We start from the raw sequence: 22,225 nt of genomic DNA, 5'->3' as shown, positions 1-22,225 counted from the left end.
CGAATACTCATACGGTCCGACCGTACGCGTATGGTCGGACCGTACGAGTATACGTATACGGTCCGGACCGTACGCGTACGGTCCAAATACTCATGTGGTCTGGAACATATACACAATGAATTTCATACACCAGATATACAAATACAGGTAAATTTTACCTTTTTGGAGGACTCCGAAGAGGTGGTGCATTGCATGTGCGCTAAGTTTGAAAACAAATCCAATCTTTTATTTGGGGTACGTCTGAATACCGCTAATGGCCTCCTGAGTGCACTCAGGACATACAATGTGCACTCAGGATCCTTCATATTCATCGTATTTGCAGGATGGATGCATATATTCGTTACACGCTGCTTATCTAAGAGTTAAATGTTGGTAGAATTTGAAATCGAACTAAGATAGATTTGTTAATTCTTTTGAAAAAATGACACCAATTACTGAGCCGTGAATTATCCAACCAAGCAGGAAAGTCCCTGAATCAACAAAATTGATCGGATTATCTTATTTTTGTTTATGAATTGTGTTGTTAGTACTGGTCCGGGAACACAATTATCCCCCTTCAATTTTCGTTCACAAATATAGTTCCCTTTAATTTCAGTATATTTTTTCTTAAATTTTTTTTTTGCCTTTCCTTTGAATTTTTCCCCATTTTTTTTGCTATAATGTGAATGTAAGGCCATCTAAGAGAATTTCTGTAAAATTTCTTTTTGATATTTTGAGCAGAAATGAGTGATTTTGTTAGGTAAACGTAGGTGGGATTTCCCCTTTTCGGAAGCTCTCTGGCTTAACCCATACTGGTGTCCTTGTGTTTAGAATTAGAATTTAAAATATTTATAAGACAGATCAGTATCTAAAAAAGAATACTTTAATGAACGAATGAACTTTATTACCTTAAAACTACATTTCATAGTAACAGAGAAAATATATATTTACAATTATTAATACCATGCACATTGGTTGAAAAAAAACCTTGATTTAACTTGAATGTAGCTTGCAGGACCGATTTACCTGTAACATTTGTAGAAATTTAGATTATTTTTATGTAAGATGACCGATAGTGCTGTCTCAATTCAGAGTTTGAACTTTAAAAAACATGATTAAGTGTGTATTAATATAGTACATAATAGTATAGAATGTGAAAGCGATTCCTTTGATATAAAATTTGCAGCAATATTCCAGTATAAAATGTCTGTCTATCTGTAACTACATCCAACACTTAACATGTCATGATATAATGATATTCGTCACAGATATCTCTTGAGCCGCAGAAATGACAACGTCTGTCTTGAAAGGGGTTAGTTAGTTATAACTTTATGAAGTTAATCTCTTTTCATGCTTTTGGAGAGTTGTCTCATTGGCAATCAATACCACATCTCGATCTTTTTTTTATTTTTTTTATATATATAAAGTTAGACTTCAATGCCCCCCCCCCCCCCCCCCATTTTTCTTGAAACTCCTCGTAGATTTATAATAGATAGCTTACATATAACATATGTTTTGATAACTAATAATAAAGATCTTATTTTAGTTTTTAAACTTTACGAATGCCCAGCAAAGATTAAGCGTGTTGCATTCGAAGTGATCAGACTACCGCTAGGCCATTTCAACTCAAAATATATAAAATATCGTTGCATCGGTAAAACTTTGAATCATTTTTGACAAAACTATTAGAATTTAAGACTGCTCTGCTTTTACAATAACTGTTTACTTGTTATCATTTCAATGAATATCGAGTAATATTTGTCGATGGACGGTTGTTGAGTTAATGCACGGTATTGTGATTTTTTTCACAATTGAATTTATAGAACCTTTTGTTAAGATTCATTGTCATATGTATCAAATCAAAATAGCTTTCTATTACCAGTTCCTTGGCGTTGCAACACCACTGCATGGTCATCCAATCAAAAAAGGAAAGTTATAATATTTATTTTATTAATAATATAATCTTTTATTCGTAAGCAATACAACTTGCAGAAAATAATTATTACAAATATTCAATTACATCAGTGAAACATATTTACATTTAAACAATTAGTCAAATAATCATATAAGTAGATATACCATTATAACAGTACAGCAGAATAGGATCAAATGGATTTTTAGCATTAATGAATGAATTTAATTTCGTACCTTCTCAGTCAGAAATAAAAACTTCCCTTTAATTGGTTAGTTCCTTTAGGGGGGACTATGGATTTTTTTCCAAACATTTTTTTGGCGACAATTTTTTTTTCTTTCAATATTAGCATTACATATAGTGTCAGCTGAGGGTAAAACAAACATTATTTTTCTCAGGGTCAAAAACAAATTATTTTTTTTCCAAAACTCAAAATAAACTTTTTTTTTCAAAACAAAACATAGCCACGCCCCCTTTCCACCCCCAGAAAATCAAATGGTTGCTGCCTAAAGCTACCGTTTAATCTATCTTTGAATTCAATTAAAAACAAGTTCACATTTTTTTAACCCTAATGTAACCGTATGTTAAAGCGTTTTCGTCCGTATCAATAAATTGTTTATCAAAATTGAAGTGCATGAGTATTATTAACGTCTGGGATGAGTGTGAGATTTCTCTGTTGATGGGAATAAACAAAATTTAGCTGAATTTGTATTATTCAAATTAATGAAAAGGCAAGCTAGTGTGTGTTTAAAATGATATTGTTGGAATGGATTTATAACATTAAAAATGTGTGTAACCGATTTTAGGTTGACTTGGACTGCGAATTTGAAAATAATTTATTTGTGAAATCACATTCTTTAAGATGACATATTTTGTAAGTACGTTAACCTTTTATTCTAATTATAGTATCTTTGAAATGCATTTTATAGCTGACTATGCGGTATGTGCTTTGCTCATTGTTGACAGCCGTACGGTGACATATAGTTGTTAATGTCTGTGTAATTTTGGTCTCTTGTGGACAGTTGTCTCATTCGCAATCATACCATATCTTCTCTTGTATATTTATATAGCTGTTACTTACAACTGTCATGTGTACATGTTCCAGGCTCGTGCCGCTGAAAGGGGTCCCTTTTCAAGTTTGAAAATAGGTGAATAGGTCGGGAAAACTATCAGAAATATATATGATAAAAAAAAACAGTAAAGTTCCCACTACTTTTTTGGTAAACTTTCTTGCTATTCCCGAATGTGTTTTTGTGATTTATGCAATTTTATTCATGGACTAGCTAGCATAAAGAATTACATGTACTTTAAATGTATAAAATAAATTTTTTCTACAATGATATATAATTAGGAATGGAAATTAAAAGCCTAATTCAAAAACATAAAAAGGATTTTTTTATTTGTATCTTTAAATATCCTCGAAAATAACTGCGTTTGAAAGCTTCTTTTAATATAATTTACACGTATATCGAAATGTGTTCATACCAATTGTCCCGCTTAATACCGAACCCGCGTAACCTTAAAAATTAAGACATTACACAATCAAAACATTACAATTTTGTTTATTACAGATATTTTATCATATCCACGGTTGAATGCACAATATCCCCACCAAGAGAACCGTCTACTGTTAGAGGTGGGACGACAGCCTAGATGTCGTGTGCAAAAATAATAATCACTTGGTACGGTTTCAGCTTGCGTATTGTAATTTTAAATAGTATAGATCGATTCATGTTTTAAAATCAAACAAACGCTACTGCTTGCACTGATGATATAAAAATTACTTTTATATATATATATATAAAAACAATGTATTTGTTACGTTATTGGTATTAAATTGTATATTTTGAAGATCATATTCCGTAATGTTATGCCCTGAATTCTATTCGATGTCTATAAAGCAAATAAAATCTATTTGTACTCGTAACAAAAAGGAGAAAAGATTAGGCTGCCTCTCTTCAATTTTGTCCAGTTACCAAAGTAAAATCAAAATTAAATTCTCCGACAATGCACATGTTGATATATTGTATATGTCATTCCAACACTTACACTTGTTCTTTTATTTGTGTGGCAAATTTAATGACCATTTTAATTCAAAGCTTGGATTTGCATCCTTCATTCTCCAGTACGTTTGAATTTCTACATACATCACAGTCAGTAATTAAAGTTGTGTGTTAAACGTCAGTACGAAAGCAAACAATCCATAGTAAAAAAAGATATTTAGAGGGCACATATGTATCTTTCGTCTGACAGCACGTATACACCACAGTTATCGTAAATTATATAAACATTATAAAAAAAAATCGATTTTTTTTTTTTAAGACAAAAAAGAGAAAAGAACTGATAAGTGCGGGTAATCCATGCGCCTTGCCTCCTTTATGTTTCGATATCTTAAAAATTAATTATTCTTTTATCTATTATAACACGTGAAAACTACACCGGTGAGTTCCATACATGTCATAAACTTACAGCTGGTCCTGAACATGCATGAAGTATTTGCCACTGGACTTTAAACAACAATCAATCACACTACAACTTATAGTATATATAGTTGTGAAATACAAAATGTATATTATAATGATACATTTAGATGAATAAATAGAATACAAATACACACTACTTTATATAACTGACACAATTTAAAGGAATACTCTCTAAACTATATAAGTAGAGAAGCGAAACGTTTCTTTTGAATACTAAACAAACTTCCTAACAGTACATGTTTTTTTAATGGTTTTACATGCGGCGCTCAAATATTTTGCATGGTCTTTTGGTATAGTGTTTAGACATATATGATATTGTAAGAACCTTTAACGTATAATAGATTCACATTCGTTACTTTGCTCAATATAAAAAAAACATAAGCATTAATTTATATTAAAATCTGAAGGTCAGACATCACTAATACGTGTTCATTCATTCTTTATTAAAGTTTAGACCTTTTTATCAAGAATGATGATGAGAGTAATTGTAAAATATAATAGGCATGTACTTTCTTACGTTATGGATCATTGATTTTGTTACCTGTTGACCCGGTTGATTACTAGCACGTGCCATTGAACTCGACCGTTTTAACTAAAACAGATTTTATTTTAAATCAACGCCATATATATATATATACAAAGTATATACAAAGTACTATATACATATTATATGGATAAGAAAATAAATATTATAAGGATATATTGTTTGAATGAAAATTTTTATACGGTGATACTTTAACACCGTCCCGACAGAGACTGGATGCATTATATGATCAGGTTTCGGGATCCGGGAAGTTTTTTTTTCGAATTTCCGAATGTCGGGAATATTTTTTTCCAACTTTAATAGAGTAACTCGCACGAAAAAAAAATAAACATACCAAAAAAGCAACAGCTTCAACGGTAAACTAGGACATATATCAACAGAAAACGAATTAAAGAAACTGTCATGCATAAAACAAAAGTATGCATGGCTGTGTTAATTTGCCTCCGCTGCATTTCTGTGGATTGTCTCATTGGCAATCATACCACATCTCCTTAACTTTTTTAGGTTACGTTTAGGATTTTCCGTTACTAATCTTCAAATACAAAAAACATTTTTACCGGTGTTCACAACATTTCAAGGTTAAATTTATGGCATACATTCTGGTGTGTATACAATTAACGTACGTCCTTGCATTTAATTATCAATATTATATTTATATAAATAAACATTTATCAAAAAATAAACAACATATATATATAGACGAATAATTTATTAGTTCCTCAACAAAACAAGAAAAGAAATAAAGAATTAACACAAGATTTAATCTTTTTTTTTTAATTAATCAAAATATACTTCAAATTGTAATAATAAAATACATATATACATGTATTAATCTAAAATACATTATCGAGTAGAAGGGGCGCAACTCGTGGTATCAAACCGGTATACTGAACGGATCAAAACAGGGTCTGAAAATTTTGAACGTTCTTTTGTATCCATGGTCTGTTTTGGTCTGACACGGTCTTAACGGGTCTAAACAACCCGCTAGACGATTCAGTCTTTTCCGTCTTGACACGCCTTAACGAACTGATTTACCTGATGAGGCTATCGATCTGAACGGCGACTTAAACTATCTTAAATATCTTGACGATTTTTTCTAGCGGTAAATCCAGTCAATCAAGATGTGATCAGACCAACATGACCGTTTCAGACTGAAATCGTGCTACTAGTGAGAAATATACGAGGCACCAGAAAAACCTAGTGAAACGTAGTGAAACGTAGTGAAAGTTTGCACACAAAAAGGAGCAAAAGAAACTGATGGACTCAATACAGGAAATTGCAACCAGACCTCAGTCAGCTGACGGATCTTCACTTAACTGAGTAGAAACATGCATGTCCGTTTCTGCAAACAAGAAGTTCTTGACTTAATCAAATCTCTTTGTCCAACACAAAAAGCTTCATCGGTGCATTTTGTAAATCAATAGCGCATATTAAGAAATTCGCCTATTCAGAATCTAAAGGACTATGCATGCTTATTCTATTGTTCGTACACCAAAATGAAAATAAAGTTACGTCATTGGATGTTTTTCTATTGTTTAAAACGTTTTAAACCAATCAACATTTTTGTGATCGGTTTTGAAAATATTACCCAGAATGCATTAAATTCTGAAACGGCGAATTAAGATACAATGAACCATCGATTCATCCTATATTTACCATTAAAAAAGCACAAACATGCAATAGGTTTAAACCTTTTCATCTATTTAAACACGAGGGAACACATGTAATACAAGTGTATTTGAGATCTCATACACATTAAACCCCGCCGCATTTTTTAGCCTGTCCTAAGTCAGGAGCCTCTGGCCTTTGTTAGTCTTGCATCATTTTTAAATTTAGTTTCTTGTGTACAATTTGGAGTTTAGTATGGCGTTCATTATCACTGAACTAGTATATATATTGTTTAGGGGTCATCTGAAGGACGCCTCCGGGTGCGGGGACTTCTTGCTGCATTGAAGACCTGTTGGTGAGGTCTGTTCTATGGTCGGGTTGTTGTCTCTTTGACACATTCCCCATTTCCATTCAATTTAATGTGTACTTAAGTTGCCAGCGGAAAGTTTGAAAACATGAAAATTATAACTTACATAAAGATTTCTGAAAGAATTCAACCATCTCATCTACTGATTGTGCATCATAGAATGGCTTTAATTCCTTCAAAACTCTCACTACAAACTTCTGAATTGTTCTTGTTAAAACACTTTGTAATGTCTTGCGATCTCGTGGTATAATTTTCTTCAAAGCGCCACTCACTAGTTGGAATAGTTCATTTTCATCTCTGAAATAATTAAAAGAAATAAGATTATTTTCATGAATGTGACCTACCGAATTAGACTATTTACCGGATTTGTTATAACATAAGCAACATGACGGGTGCCACATGTGGAGCAGGATCTGCTTATCCTTGAGGAGCACCCGAGATCACCCCTAGTTTTTGGTGGGGTTCGTGTTGCTTAATCTTAAGTTTTCTATGTTGTGTCATGTACTATTGTTTGTCTGTCCTTTTCATTTTTTATTATGCGTTGACTTGCAGTTTATTTTCGATTTATGAGTTTGACTTTACCTCTGGGATCTTCTGTACCTCTGGGATCTTTTGTCCCTCTCTTATGGTAAGACATTAGATGCTAAGGAAGTAAGCACACAACCCTCAAAACCCGACTGTTTTCAGTAAAAACAATTAAAAATCTGATAACTCTTCAAAAATTGATAAACTGCCACGATCCAACCGGAACTAAGGAAAGGTCTTTCAGGTAAATTTATTTTGAGGGGAGTGGGGGAGTAATTATCTCTGCATACTGCAAGAAATAATACATACCGTCAAACATCAAGTTCATTTCGAGTTCTCGCGTCGTGTGCGAGAACTGCATACGACAGGTTAATAGATGTAAGAAATAATTCTTTTGTATGGCCCCGCAACGAAGTTGTCGGTGCCATATAGTTTTACCCTTGTCAAAAATTCCGTCCTTCCGCAACAAACCATTATTATACGGTTTTTGCTCTAAACGCCTTCAGATATTGGTCTGATTTTTGGTATGCGAGTTAACCAGAGTTTAAGTATCGGTCCGCTCCGCTAATTATTACCGAAATTACGGGCTTTGGACTTCATCAGTTATACGGAGTTTTTTTCTAAACGCCTTCAGATATGGGGCCGATTTTTAAAAAATTGTTAAAAATCACTGTTTTAGAGACTATTTTTCTAAATGCTCTCATATATTAGGATGATTTTTTGCATGTGAGTTAACCAAGATGAGTTACAGATCAAGTTCAAGTTTTCTTCTGCTCGGCTAATTTTTGCCGAAATTACAGGCTATTGACTTCGATAAATTGTTGAAAATCAGTTATACAGACTTTTTATGCCCCACCTACGATAGTAGAGGGGCATAATGTTTTCTGGTCTGTGCGTCCGTTCGTCCGTCCGTCCGTCCGTCTGTCCGTTCGTTCGTTCGTCCGTCTGTTACACTTCAGGTTGAAGTTTTTGGTCAAGGTAGTTTTTGATGAAGTTGAAGTCCAATCAACTTGATATACATGTTCCCTTTGATAAGATCATTCTAATTTTAATGCCAAATTAGAGAATTTATTCCAATTTCACGGTCCAGTAAACATAGAAAATGATACTGCGAGTGGGGCATCCGTGTACTGTGAACACATTCTTGTTTCTAAATGCTTTAAGATATTGGGGTGATATTTGGTGTGTGAGTTATCCATGATGCGTTAAAGATGAAGTTTAAGTTTTGTTACCAAAATTAAGGGTTTAAAACTAAAAATTGTTGGAATCACAGTTATACATACTTTTTCTATACGCGACCAGGTGTTGAGCTGATTTTTTTTTATATGTGAGACTACCATCATGTTTGTGTCCACATGCGTTATTGAAATTGCAGCTTTTTCCAATTTTTGAGACGGGGCCATTCGTGTCGCTTTGACACATCTAGTTTTTAAACAGTTTTTAATAATAAAGTAGAACCAATAGTTAAATAAAACTTTGTAAAATGGTTCTCATTGCTACCGAGTAGATGCAACCTATTTTAAGTTTGCAGGTTCCTCCCACTTTCATATTTCTATAATGCAGGAACCTCCCACTTTCTATTTCAATTATGCAGGTTCCTCCCACTTTCTATTTCAATTATGCAGGTTCTTCCCCACTTTTATATTATGATGCCATTATACTTACTCTGGAAGAATAACCATCTCCCAATTTTCCGTATAGACCTCGACGACACGACGAGGGTCGGTACATTGGAACACGTAAGAGAAATCGTGTGTTGACCATTCAGCAAACAGCTGTTTAATTTGTTCTAGTGGTGTAACATCAGCCTCGGCCTCACTTTTTAGATTTTCCCTTACAAATCTCAGGTAGCAAGCGACATCTGAAATAAGCAAGATGATGTATGCCATGTCGTCATGCAAGGTATTATTTATAGAGCCCTACTTATAGAGTATAAGTCATTGACGAAATTCGATGATCAGTGGGTGAAATAAAAAAATCAAGGTTTAATTTACAAAAAAAAAAACCCAAAGGGGCGGATCCCACCATTTTTTTTTTACCCTGGATACAAGGGGGACCAAACCATATGTCTTCATTCAAAAGCAATGATCGTCAAAAAGTAAATTCCAATCCTGGTGTCGTGTTCCTTCTTGTATTTTACTAGACTGATAAATATATATTTTACTCAAAGTCTCATGAAACAGAGACCGGAAAAAGGAAGTAGATTTCTGTGCAAATGCGGGAATTTAAAAAAGTCTGAAAACAAAAAAAGTAGAATGAAATTTTCCAGTTTTTTTGTTTTTTATTGATTTTTTTACCGTAATAGAAGTCCCCTTATAATATAGGCTGTCAATCTACAATACAAAATCAGTACATGCACACACAAAAAACAAAGGAACAGCGTTTTTATTGATATTCTTCATCTTAAAGTCACAGTGAGGCCTTCAGGTTTAATCACAAGTTCGATGCCTCCTGTATTTGTCTTTTTTTGCGGAATACATGCTCATGTTTTTAAGTAGAAAGGATAATATAAGAAGTATGTTAAGATGGGTAGATGGTTTTTAAATTTTAAAGAAATTATGAACCGTTTATGTGAATGGTCATTCTAAATCGAACACTTTAATAATAGTTATCAAAGGTACCAGGATTATAAGGCAGCAACCATTTGATTTTCTGGGGGGGCTATGGTTTTTTTTTCTGTGCAAACTTTTTTTTTCGCCTTTGGCGAAGAACAATCTATTTTTTTAGCGACAAACCGAAAACAATTTTTTTCTTTCAATTTTAGCATTACATATAGTGGCAGCTGAGGGTGAAACAAACAATTTTTTTTCTCAGGGTCCAAAACAAATTATTTTTTTCACCAAAACCTGGAAACAAACTTTTTTTTCCAAAAACACTTTTAAATACTTGTATCTATAACAGGTAAAATTGTACTAGTATTATTTACTCGATTTATTTCGTTTAACCGGTTCGCTCATAATACACCAGTCCATCTATAGATATGTGTAATACATGTAGTTACACGAAATAGAAGTTCCTTCATAATATTAGTTCCAAAGGGAAAAAATATTCTGGAATATTATTTCCACAGGAATAAATATTACAGTAGATATTCCTAACGGAATAAATAGTATAGAATATTTGTTCCAACAGGTACAGGTATTATGACATTGTTTATAACAAAGTTTCCACTGGAACTTCTGTTAGGTGGAACAAATATACGTTGACAATAGGATAAACTCATCAATGACGTGTCCAGTCATTGTTTCAAGTAAAATCCTTTGATGACACTGATAGGTGATTAGAAATCAATATTAATCATAACGGCAATCCTCCTTATTACACACGCCTCAAATAGACCGTCTATGTGCAAATTAAAACGTAAACTCCGCCCGATCAGTTGAAATAACATTGTTAATACGTACCCCCAAGTTCCCCAGTCTCAAGATGACCAGTCAAGGTCATATGTAACATATCGAAGAGCACCGTATAAACTTTTGGAATCAATGCATGATTATATGTTTTGGTGTTTTCCATATCTTTGTAAGAACTTCGTCTGGTATTCGACTTTGGATGCATCTGCTCAAATGCATCCGTAATACTTTTCATTCCTTCTAGAAAGAGGCCGTGACTTTTTTTCTTTAAAATAGCTAAATTAAAAGTGAGATAATTATATATTAGCTGTGAACTATTATTAGATCATAAAATGTATTTGAAAATTTAAAAATTACCATGAGTACAATACATACAAAAATGACAATAGAAAAGATCTATGTTTAGCAAACATAACTCACTCAGATTGCAATAAAAGCAACACATAGATAAACAAATTATTAGGATTACCAAGTTGTCGATTCGAGCCTTTTGAGGCACGTGATCAAAATTATGCCAAACCCCACATAACATATATATAACAAGACTAGTCCCTTTAAAAAAAAAACAAAAAAAAAAAACAAACAAACCCAAAGCATGCTCTTGAATTGGTAATTTTGAATGATTGCCTTCTCGAGTGTGAATAGAAAATAATGGGCAAAAACTATAAAGAATAGACAAGAATAGACACAAAAAAAAATTAGTGAGGTGCAAAAATATAAAGAATAGAGAATAATGGGTAAAAAATATAAAGAATGATGACAATGGCCATAAAAATACAACAATAAAGTCCCTTGAATGCACAAAAACGATTTATCAGGTTTACATTGGCAGGAAACAATTATTTTTTTACCAATTGTTTCCCTCCAGCTAAAGATATTTTTTTTTAATACAAAATCGATTTTTTTTAAAATTTACCATAAAATTGAATACATTTTGAATTGATAATTTGAGCAGGGTACGGTACATTCGGCAATCCTCGTTAGAATCCGCTACTCTTTCTATCCTTTAGATGAGGGTACGGAATCGGCCGAGTTGAAACGAATGGTCTAGGCGCTAGAGCAGTGGTAAATATTGGTGTAAAATACGAGGATGTGCATGGGGTTAAAATGTAAAAAAAAATTGGCTTAGTAGTATAAAAGATACTAGTATTATAATTTAGTACGCCAGACTTGCGTTTCGTCTACATAAGACTCATCAGTGACGCTCATTTCAAAATAGTTATAAAGCCAAACAAGTTCAAAAATCAAGACCATTCAGGATCCAAAATTCCAAAAAGTTGTGCCAAATACAGGTAAGGTCATCTATGCCTGGGATAAGAAAACCCTAATTTTCTAAATATTCAAAAATAGACAAAAGGATAAAACAATATATATATATATATATATATATAAAATCCACTATTCCCCAGCCAGACCCTCATAATGAATTTTGTTTAACATCTACTTACATATTAATATCTGATTCAGCTGTGTCCCTTTGCAGTGGTAACGATCTATAAATACAGACCTGGATAAGTCCCTCATGAAAATATTCAGGGCTTTATCAACACCAATACTATCTTTGGTTTCCCAAAATTGATCCAACAAAGGTTCATACAAATAAGCTTCATAACCATTTATTTCTGAAAAATATAATACGAATTACTTGGTCTGAAAATTTCAATATAATACGAATTACTAATGGTCTGAAAAATTAATATAACACGAATTACTTGGTCTGATTTTTTTTCTCAAATTTATTGATAATTTAACGAATGTTAACATGATCTTTCCCATACTTCAAGAGTCAAAAACACCATTAATTGGCCTTATACATTAAAGCTATTTTTTTCCTACCTCTGCTGTCTGTTTTGGGAAATCCTCTGAAAACTGAAAGCAATTTATAAAAATCAGGTTTAATGCATTCATCTTCGACTTCCAGTGATCCCGATTCTTCCTCACTAGAACCAGATGTTTGCTCACTCCGTCCAATGAACGATCTTTCAACATCCTCATTCCTTTCTTCCATTGGAGATGCTATAGAAAATAAGAAACTGAGGAATGAATGCCAGAGAGACAAATTTCCTACAGAGACCAAACCAAATATAAGTTAACTTAAGGGGGTAGACCTTGGTTCAGGGAGATAACTCTTTAAATCAGTTATGCGTTTGTAAAAGTAAAGTTTCGTCAATGAATTTTAAGCATTTACCTGAAACAGATTGAAAATAATCTATGTAACCTAGAAGCTTAGAATATATTTTTGAAAATGGTTGACACAAACGTACTAATGATTTTAAGAGTTATTTCCCTTAACCTAGGTCTACCTCCTTAAGGTCACTGTACAGTCTTCAACAACGAATATTGACTATTTTTCAGGGTCGTTTGTACGCCACCTCGAAGAACTAGCACGTTCCTGATCCCATAAGCCTCATGCCCGTGCAGAAACACAACGGGGGGTTTGTTTTTATTACAGACATTCTTGTCCTATATAGTATTGAAAGACTGTTCGTTGGTGCTTATCAAACACCCATAATGGTTTGGATGAGAAAAATTGGCAAAACAGCTGAAAATGAAAATGAATTTCCAAAATATAAAGAATAAAGAAAATTGACATTAAAAATTAAATAGAAGTTCTTTAGTGCAAGACAAACAAACTTTTGTCATAGCAATACAGGCACAAATATCGGGATAAGAAATATCAGCAAAAAAAAAAAAAAAAACAGAAATGAAGGACAGTTAAGAGCCTCGTTCAAGGGAATATAATACTTACTGCCAAAGATGTCTAAACTTTGAACCAATTTTTCAGCAAACTGTAGTTCACTAGTATCGGAGGCTGAAAAGATAGAATGTTGAAGTATTTATTAAGATCAGTCCGATATCTTTGAAAGATGAGGGCATGTGAGCTTACAAACAGGACCTATAATTTCAGAAGGTAATTTGTTCTATCAATTTATTTTTAACTGTTGTGAATATTGTTTCCTGTAGGAAAAAATGTATCATTCCTGTAGGAAAACTATTTAATGATCATTATTTGGTAAACATCATTCATTCGATAGGACCTTGTTATAAGAAAACCCTTTATGCTTTTCAAGTGAAGATTGTTCGAACTTCCATTGTTTGAATTGCAAGTCACCGAAATCCTGCTCTGTTCTTATTCAAAATATTCAGATAAAAAAAAAGAACATTCCAAAAGAAGCTGTTTGAATCAATACATAAAACTGGAACCATGATAGCTTAAGTCGATCAACTCTGGTCTACCCATAATTAGGGAGAACAACGTTTGCACAAACGAGAAGTTCTGCTTCCGAATTAAATCTCTTGTTCAAATAAAACAAAAAGTTTCATTAGAACATTCTGAAAATCAATAGCACATATTTAGAAATTAAAAGATACAAAAAAAACATCGATTTATCCTATTTTTACCATAAAAAAATGTACACACATTCAATATATGTTATCCTCTTTATTTCAACAAATGGGAACATATTTTAAAACAAGTGTATTTGAGTGACCAGCTAGAAGTTTGAAAACCTGAAAAAATACTTACATAAACTTTTCTGAAAGAACTCAACCATTTCATCGCCCGATTGTGCTTCATGGAATGGCTTTAATTCATTAAAAACTTTCACTACAAACTTCTGAATTGTTCTTGATAAAGTGATATGTAATGTGTCATAAAGTGTCTGCAGAGACTTGCGAAACTTTGGTAAAAATTTCTTCAAAGATTGACTCACTAGTTGGAATACTTTGTTCTCCTTTCTGAAATTATTAAAAAAACAACAACCTCTAAAACAAAATGTTTACTCCTTATCCCAGAAGCACCCCAGAAGACTGCAAGACAACATTAAATACACTACGCGATAAATATTAGATATATATATTGTTATTCGCATCGATATATGAAGATTTAGACAATTTGTTTTTCAAAGGGAGAATACAAATTGAAAAATAATTCTCAGAAAAAAAAATCGAAATCAAGTCATTTACGTCTAATTGAATTAACAAAATCCATGCATCCATTACCACACCAACCCACTTTCTTTATTACATCTTTAGTGCACTTACTCTGGAAGATTAATCCCCTGCCAATTTTCCCTATAGATCTCGACGACACGACGAGGTTCTGTACATTGAAACACGGAAGGATAATCTTGTGTCGACCATTCAGCAAACATCTGTTTAATCTGTTCTAGTGTTGTAACGTCTGCCTCGGCCTCACGTCTTAGATTTTGCCTTACAAATCTCAGGTAGCAGGCGACATCTAAAATAAGCAAGATGGTGTATACGTATGCCATGTCCAGCTATTTGTATACCCCTACGGTACTTATGAGAAAATATCGAAATGCTATGCTACATCTATGCGTTGGACATGCTCATATGAAGGAAAATAATACCCGTGTTTCAGAAAAATATTAAAACAGGCGATATCTTTTTCAGTCCGACCAAATTTGGCAAAATATCACCTAATGGTATGAATAGAACGGATAACTGGATATTTCTTAACAGATAAGGGCAGAGTTATTTCATGAACCCGATCAACAATATACAAAAAGTTACCATCAAATCATTATGTGTATTAAGTTTTTATGTCTTCGTGGTCTTTTGGTTTTTTGCTGAATACAAACATTAAGGTAGTTCGACTTGTACGTATAAGAAATACGTTATGATTGGTCACAGTGCAGCATATAATTTCAAAATAACACGAGTACATGGGGTACGTAACCTGAATCGAACCCCAGTATTTGTAAACAGATCAGATACACTTGTTCTATTACGTACCACTAAATTCCTGAGACTCCATTCCAAAGGCTGCATTTTCATGTAATATAGCGTAGACCACCATAAAAGCATCTATCACAATGTCTTCAACTTTGGTTTTTGGGTTTTTCATATCCAATAGATCTTTGCTCGCATTTTTGCCATCATTTAATTTAGGCTTTATCTTGTCAATTGCAGACTTAAAACTTTTCAATTCTTCTGGCATGAAGCTGTTACTTTTGCTCTTCAAAATAGCTATATTAAAAGTGAAATACATGTCATATTAAGTATACACGACCATAAAGCATATAATGTATTCGAATCTGAAAATTATCATTAGTACAAGACATACAAAAATGATACTAAATAAGATTTTCAAAAAAGCCAACATATACTAAGTAACTGATTGCAATTAAGGCAAAACGTAAATAAATAAAAAAAATGGCTACAGAGTGTTGTCAGGTAAAGCATTTTGGGCTGTTTTTACTCCCCCCCCCCCCAACTCTGAATATAATTTATTAATTGTTTTTCTAAACAAGATTATGTGTGGTCCCTTTGAATACAAAGCAATGCACTGTCCTAAAGCTTGCTTTCGAAATGTAATTCTTAAAAATGTCGACATGAGGGTGTGTATGGTAGTGTTAACATAATAGTGATAATGGACAAAGCATATAATGAATATAGAAAAATTGACACCAAATAAAGAATATAGAGAATAACGATGTGCTAAACTTTAAAGAATATAAAAATTAGCTAAGGCATAAAAAGTGGAGAAAATTATAAAACAGAAAAATGAACGGTCTTCAGCCCCCCTTTTAGACCCTAGCCCATAAAGAAATAATGGATACTTACAGATTAATATCTGATTAAGTTGTGTTCCTTTACAGTGGTAACGCTCTACAAAAAGAGACCTGGAAAAGTCCTTCATGAAAATATCCAGGGCTTTATCTACACCCATCTTATCTTTGGTGTCCCAAAATTGATCTAACAAAGGTTCATACAAATCAGGTTCATAACCATTCATTTCTGAAAAACATAAAATGAATTACTTGGTCTGAAAAATGACACAAATTACTTGGTTTTACAATACGATCATTATATTGCTTAAACAATACACTTATTTGGATCTTTATTCTTATTATTTTTGCTATACATTTTTTTTCGTACCTGTAGAAGGTGCCAAAAGAAACCACGTTGTGAAAGAGGTTTGAGAATCTCCACTCATATAGTTAAATTTGCGAGTAGTATTGCTTTAAATGGACATGTCATCAGATGCATGGAAAAAAGGAAAGAAATCTGCCAAGAATAGGTAATTGAAACTGCAACAGAGTGGACCCTTATAAATGAAACTAGTGCGTTTAATTTGCAGCCCGGAAAAATGCACATGTATGTATCAATTACCAAGAAAGTTTTTTTTAATTTTCTGAAACATAATATAAATTTTATATATCTAGGTCCTGCCATGTCTTACTTACCTCTGCTATCCTTGTCTGGAAATCCTCTAAAAACTGAAAGCAGTTTATAAAAGTCAGGTTTAATGCATTCATTTTCGTCTTCCCTTGATCCAGAATCTTCCTCACTAGAACCAGATGTTTGCTCACTCCGTCCAGTGAACGATATTTCAACATCCTCATCCCTCACTTCCATTGGAGATGCTATAGAAAATAAGAAATGAGGAATGAATGCCAATGAGACAAATTTTCAACAGAGACCAAACCAAATAGAAGTTACTTAGGTCATTGTACAGTCTTCAACAATGAGAAAAACGAAAAACTGGAACGAATGTTTTGTTTTGACGTTCTCCTGCTAGTGTTTTCTATCTGGAATAGCTAGTTATACTATACTTTGAATTTAATGTAATATTTCTCAAGAGCAACGTCAAAATAAACAGATACTGTGCGACTGTAAAACACTTTTGTGAGCGCTGAAAACACCGATTTGGTACAAACATGGTTAGGCTCCGAGTTAGGTGTCAGAAGCTGAAATGTCAATATTAAATGTACAACTAGAGCCATTTTCCTTATGCTTGTAATTTAAAGTTTTTTTTCCTTGTAAACATACAAGAATAACATTACAGCCGATTTGATTGAGTGTGAAGCCATCGGTAATATCTTCGGTTAGCTTGCTTGTTAGGTGAACTGTGAAGTCATTGTTATTTCGGGTAAACTACCCTTTAAGAGTAGACTAGTCCAGCAGATAACCAATCTGTTGGACTAGGCTAATTCGAAAGGAGGGCAGTATACCCGACACGGTTCTGCTTACAAGCTAGCTAACCAAAGATATTACCTTTGGCTACACTCAATGAAATCGGCTATAAGTATAATGTATTTATAACCGCTTAAGCCCCGTCAATCATTTGAATGCATATGTTAACCTTAGTTACAATGCTAGAGCGAACATTTATACATAGAAAGCAGACAAGCTCACCAAACATTTAAATTACATGCATTAGAAAAAAAATCTCAAATTCTCTTACGGTAATCTTCACTTGCTCTGCCACCTTTGCCTGGATATGATTTCATCCCACGGGATTTAAACCCCTCCAATCCTGAAAGAATGCAGGAGACTAAATGTGTGCAAAAGAGAGAACAAAATTCGGGCGGAAAAAGTATACATGCATAAAAATATACATAAATATAAAAAAAATAGGATTTGGTATGATTGCCAATGAGACAACTCTCCGCAACAGACCAAAATGACACAGAAATTAACAACTATATGTCACCGTACGGCCTCCAGCAATGAGCAAAGCCCATATCATAGTCAGCTATAAAAGGCTCCGATATAACAATGTAAAACAATTCAAACGAGAAAACTAACGGCCTTATTTATATTTTTAAAAAATGAACGAAAAACAAATATGTAACACAAAATCAAAACCATGATTGAATTACAGGCTCCTGATTTGGGACACACACATACATACATGTGGCGGGGTTTTTATAGTTTAGAAAATTGTAAACTTTTCTTGATTTTCTATTCATTTTTTGTCATTCTTGCAGAAGGGGCAAAAATAAACTAAGTTGGGAAAAACGTGCGGGAAGCTCCCCTCATATTATCAATGTTGTGAGTGGTATTGATTTGAATTAACAATAGACATCTGTAAACATTAAAGGTGATTTAAACTGTAACTGAGTGGGTAAAAGTCGTGTGTTTGTTTATTTTGCCATCTTCTGCAGACTGTAAAAAACATGCACGTCAAAATCTCGTTCAGCTTTTATATATACTCTCTAGAACGGATGGGGGTAATGAATATAAAAGGCAAAACCGAATAATCTAGTTAAACATATTCATATTTTTTCAACGCGTATCCAAAAATTTTAAAAATAAATGTAAAAGTTCAAAATGAAGAAAATTAAATATGGAAAGGGTGAATCATAAGACACAGGAGACAGAAAAATTCGGTCTAATAAAGGTATACTATAAGAAAAAAAATAAGAATATCCCTATAAAGAGTTTTGATCACACATACTAGTACTAAGTTTGAAGTTTGAAGTACATAAGATTTAATAGACATTAATTAGTGTCATACAAGAAAACACCGTCGTTTAATACTATTAAAAATGTTATAGAAGACCAGGACAGAACCAGAGAATACAATTTGTTTAAAATATACAATTCAAAATCATATACTTCTCGACTGTATATATATTTGGGGCTAATTTACATTTATGAGAGGGGGGGCAAGGGGTTTAACTGTTATGCTGTTATGGGGCAATTTAATTCTTTGTTATCTGTTATTTTGAAAATATATTTGCTATTAGCTGTTATTGTCTTATTCTTTGTTAGCTGTTATTGGGCTTTTAGTTTTTTTGTTATCTGTTATTGTGATAATGTATTTGCTGTTAACTGTTATTGAAAATTGGAATGTTAGCATTTTTTTTGACAGTCAATATTCGGTATAAATTGAAGATCATTGGCCATTCGGTTGGGGTCTACCACTACTAATAAGTTTGTCCCGTATTCAGAGAAGGATTCCATTAACATATACCTTTCACAGAAGTGAGGTCCAGGACAATTCAAGTATATCTTATGATTATCCTTTGTAAAAATTCCATTTTTTTTATGAATGTGTATTTAGAATTATCTTAATTTTTTGTATGAGAATAATGTTCCTTGTTTTCCGTACGAACATATTAAATTAAAACAATTCTTAATATGACAAAAAGGAAAACATATGGCCAGGAATATCTGACAAGGATCTCAATTAAGGACTAGGTCCTAACAACCACTTAACCTTTTATATAATATGGTACATAGACTCAGCTCTGTAATTCTTTTCAAAGCAGAACCAAATGCATTGTACAATGAAAGTTCCAACCATGTACTTGGGTCCGAAGCTGCACATAACTCATTACAAACAAATATTTATTTCGTTTCAAGCCATTGTTTCCCTACTAAACTATGTATTCAATTCTACTTACTAGTACACTTGGTACAATCAAAAACCTCAGCTGATAAAAAATTGTTCAAATAAGGCCTTTGGAAATAGTGGAATAAATTGCTTTTAGAGTGTCAAAATTCGTTCGAAGTACTTGATAAATTGCATGCTTATACTTGGTGCTTTTGATTTTTCTACACTATATACCACTTTGCCTCAAAGTTTTATTAAGAAAAATTCACACACCTCATTAAATGGTCAATTAGAAAAAGTCAGAATATTCAAACTCTTTTAGGTCACTTTTTTTATTAGCAACAAAGGGAGCTGCAGTCAATATATATAAACAATACACCAACGTTTCATGAGAACTGCTGAAAACATTTTTGTGTTAATGTCTGAAAACTGGAAAATCACCCCTTTTTAATTAATAAAACCCGTTAACTCGGAAACGTAAAATCTAAAATTTATAAAAATTGAAAGTTACCTCATGTTAATAGATATAAACAATTCACCAAAATTCCTTGCTTTGTGAAAGCATTTTTGAGATATTATCAGAAAACTGAAAAAAAACCACCAATTTTATTGAATAAAAACCCATTACCCAGAAACTTAAAATCTAAAATTTATAAAAAGAAACAACAAACCAAACAGGGAGCTCACGTCAATAGATATAAACAATTTCCCAAAGTTTAATGCAAATGGTTAAAGAGTTTTTGAGTTAATGTCCGACATGTTGACAACAGACGGACAACAGTGTACCATAATACGTTCCGTAAACGAGTGCATAAAAAATATTATAATATATTGAGTAGTAATTTAAACACATTCTAGATACATAAATTAATACTAAAAGCATAGTCATAAAAAATGGAATGCATTACAAAGGATTATATCCGTAATAAGAAATACTGATTTGTCAAAGACCGAATTATTTTAATATTTCATTTACTGTTATCTGTTTTTGTCCATTTTAATTCCTTGTTATCTGTTATGAGCCAAATCAATTTGCTGTTTTGCTGTTATTGGGACCCCCCCTTGCCCCCCCCCCCCCCATTTATTATGTTTGAACTTCTCCTTATTTCAGATTTTTAGATAAATACTTTCCCAATCATTTATACACATTTAAATGTTATTGTGTAAATAGTCATGCAAACTTTGAAAAATTGTCTAATCTAAAAGATTGAAAATATATAAAATTATATTCTAGCAAGAGAAATAACAGCTAATTTCCTAATGCTTGTAGAGTAAATGCATGCTCTGTTTGTATGCACATTAATTCAAGCTTTGTGATTAACATTGACATTTTCAAACAATATAATAATTTAATAATCTTTATTGCAAAATTACACCCATGAGGGTCAAGCAATACAATCAAACAATAATTTTATACTAATATAGACAGGCATAGTTAAACCTTATATATGAATTTGATTGCACGTTATCCCAATAAAAATTGTACTATATACAAACAAAGCAAGCAAACTAACAAAAGTCTTGCTTTACACGTATTATGAAATTAGCTGTAAAAGTTATAAAACTTACCTCCGATGAAACACAGAACGAATATAACTCCAACGAACTTCATCCTGGAAGTCTCTGCTGAAAAGTGGTACGATTTTGTCTTTTATAGTGTCCTATAAAATGCCGTGCACGAAATTTACATTATTTTATATTTGGCGCGTAAATTTGCTCAGGGGTTTAAAACAGGTTGATTACACCATTAAAAAACAATTTGACATAATCAAAATTTAATTACATTTTGATGAAATAGTTTCAAATCACTGTCATTTTTTTCAAAGTTTCTGTTATATATTTAATTATTGTTTGATATTAAATATATGTTAAAGGTTATCAGATAACGACATCCCATTTGTGTACCTCAAAACTAGGAACAACGTTAACGCATATCAATGGTCTGCATTAAATCCAACAGTTCAAAAAGAAATTAGGAATAACGGGTTTTGCATTGAAAAAAAAAATAATTCGTTTATCATCAATTTTGCTTCTTGAACATGTTTGCCTGCAAACGAAAACAATAGAAGTCTACAGTATCTTTTATAGGGTTAAATGAATTGTACAAAATCCTAAAAAAAAAAAGCCAAAGAAAAAAAAAAAAAAAAAAAAAACATACAGAAATCTACAATCATGCCTAACCCCGAAAAAATTCTGATGCACCTGTTGCTAACCTCTCATTGTTAAACTAGCTTTCGAATGCGTTCGTTCTCAGTTTGGCTCTTCGTTTCGACCAAGCATTGTATTTGCATGTGTATTGTACTGTTCTTTTCATGTAAACTGAATGCTGACCTTGAATACTGTTTCAAATATCAAGCACTGAT

The 22,225-nt window shown here is 32.7% G+C and overlaps 1 protein-coding gene across 1 annotated transcript in view; it reads right to left on the bottom strand.

Annotated features, from left to right (window-relative positions):
- The window catches only part of LOC143058395 (uncharacterized), a 40,999-nt gene extending 19,433 nt beyond the window's left edge, over positions 1 to 21,566 (bottom strand). Inside the window, exons 1-13 of the mRNA XM_076231896.1 lie at positions 21,432 to 21,566; positions 17,985 to 18,056; positions 16,984 to 17,163; positions 16,361 to 16,534; positions 15,530 to 15,763; positions 14,816 to 15,011; positions 14,298 to 14,509; positions 13,521 to 13,583; positions 12,608 to 12,787; positions 12,220 to 12,393; positions 10,823 to 11,047; positions 9,084 to 9,279; positions 7,000 to 7,190 (exon numbers count right to left, since the gene is read on the bottom strand). Of these exons, the coding sequence (XP_076088011.1) occupies positions 7,000 to 7,190; positions 9,084 to 9,279; positions 10,823 to 11,047; positions 12,220 to 12,393; positions 12,608 to 12,787; positions 13,521 to 13,583; positions 14,298 to 14,509; positions 14,816 to 15,011; positions 15,530 to 15,763; positions 16,361 to 16,534; positions 16,984 to 17,163; positions 17,985 to 18,056; positions 21,432 to 21,474 (2,140 nt within the window). The 5' untranslated portion in view covers positions 21,475 to 21,566. The remainder of the gene's footprint in view (positions 1 to 6,999; positions 7,191 to 9,083; positions 9,280 to 10,822; positions 11,048 to 12,219; positions 12,394 to 12,607; positions 12,788 to 13,520; positions 13,584 to 14,297; positions 14,510 to 14,815; positions 15,012 to 15,529; positions 15,764 to 16,360; positions 16,535 to 16,983; positions 17,164 to 17,984; positions 18,057 to 21,431) is intronic.
- Between the last annotated feature and the right edge of the window lie 659 nt (positions 21,567 to 22,225).

Source organism: Mytilus galloprovincialis, chromosome 14 (assembly GCF_965363235.1).
Source record: "Mytilus galloprovincialis chromosome 14, xbMytGall1.hap1.1, whole genome shotgun sequence".
NCBI lineage: Eukaryota > Metazoa > Mollusca > Bivalvia > Mytilida > Mytilidae > Mytilus > Mytilus galloprovincialis.
The sequence above is the reverse complement of the archived record's forward strand: the minus strand, read 5'-3'. Positions and strand labels throughout refer to the sequence as shown.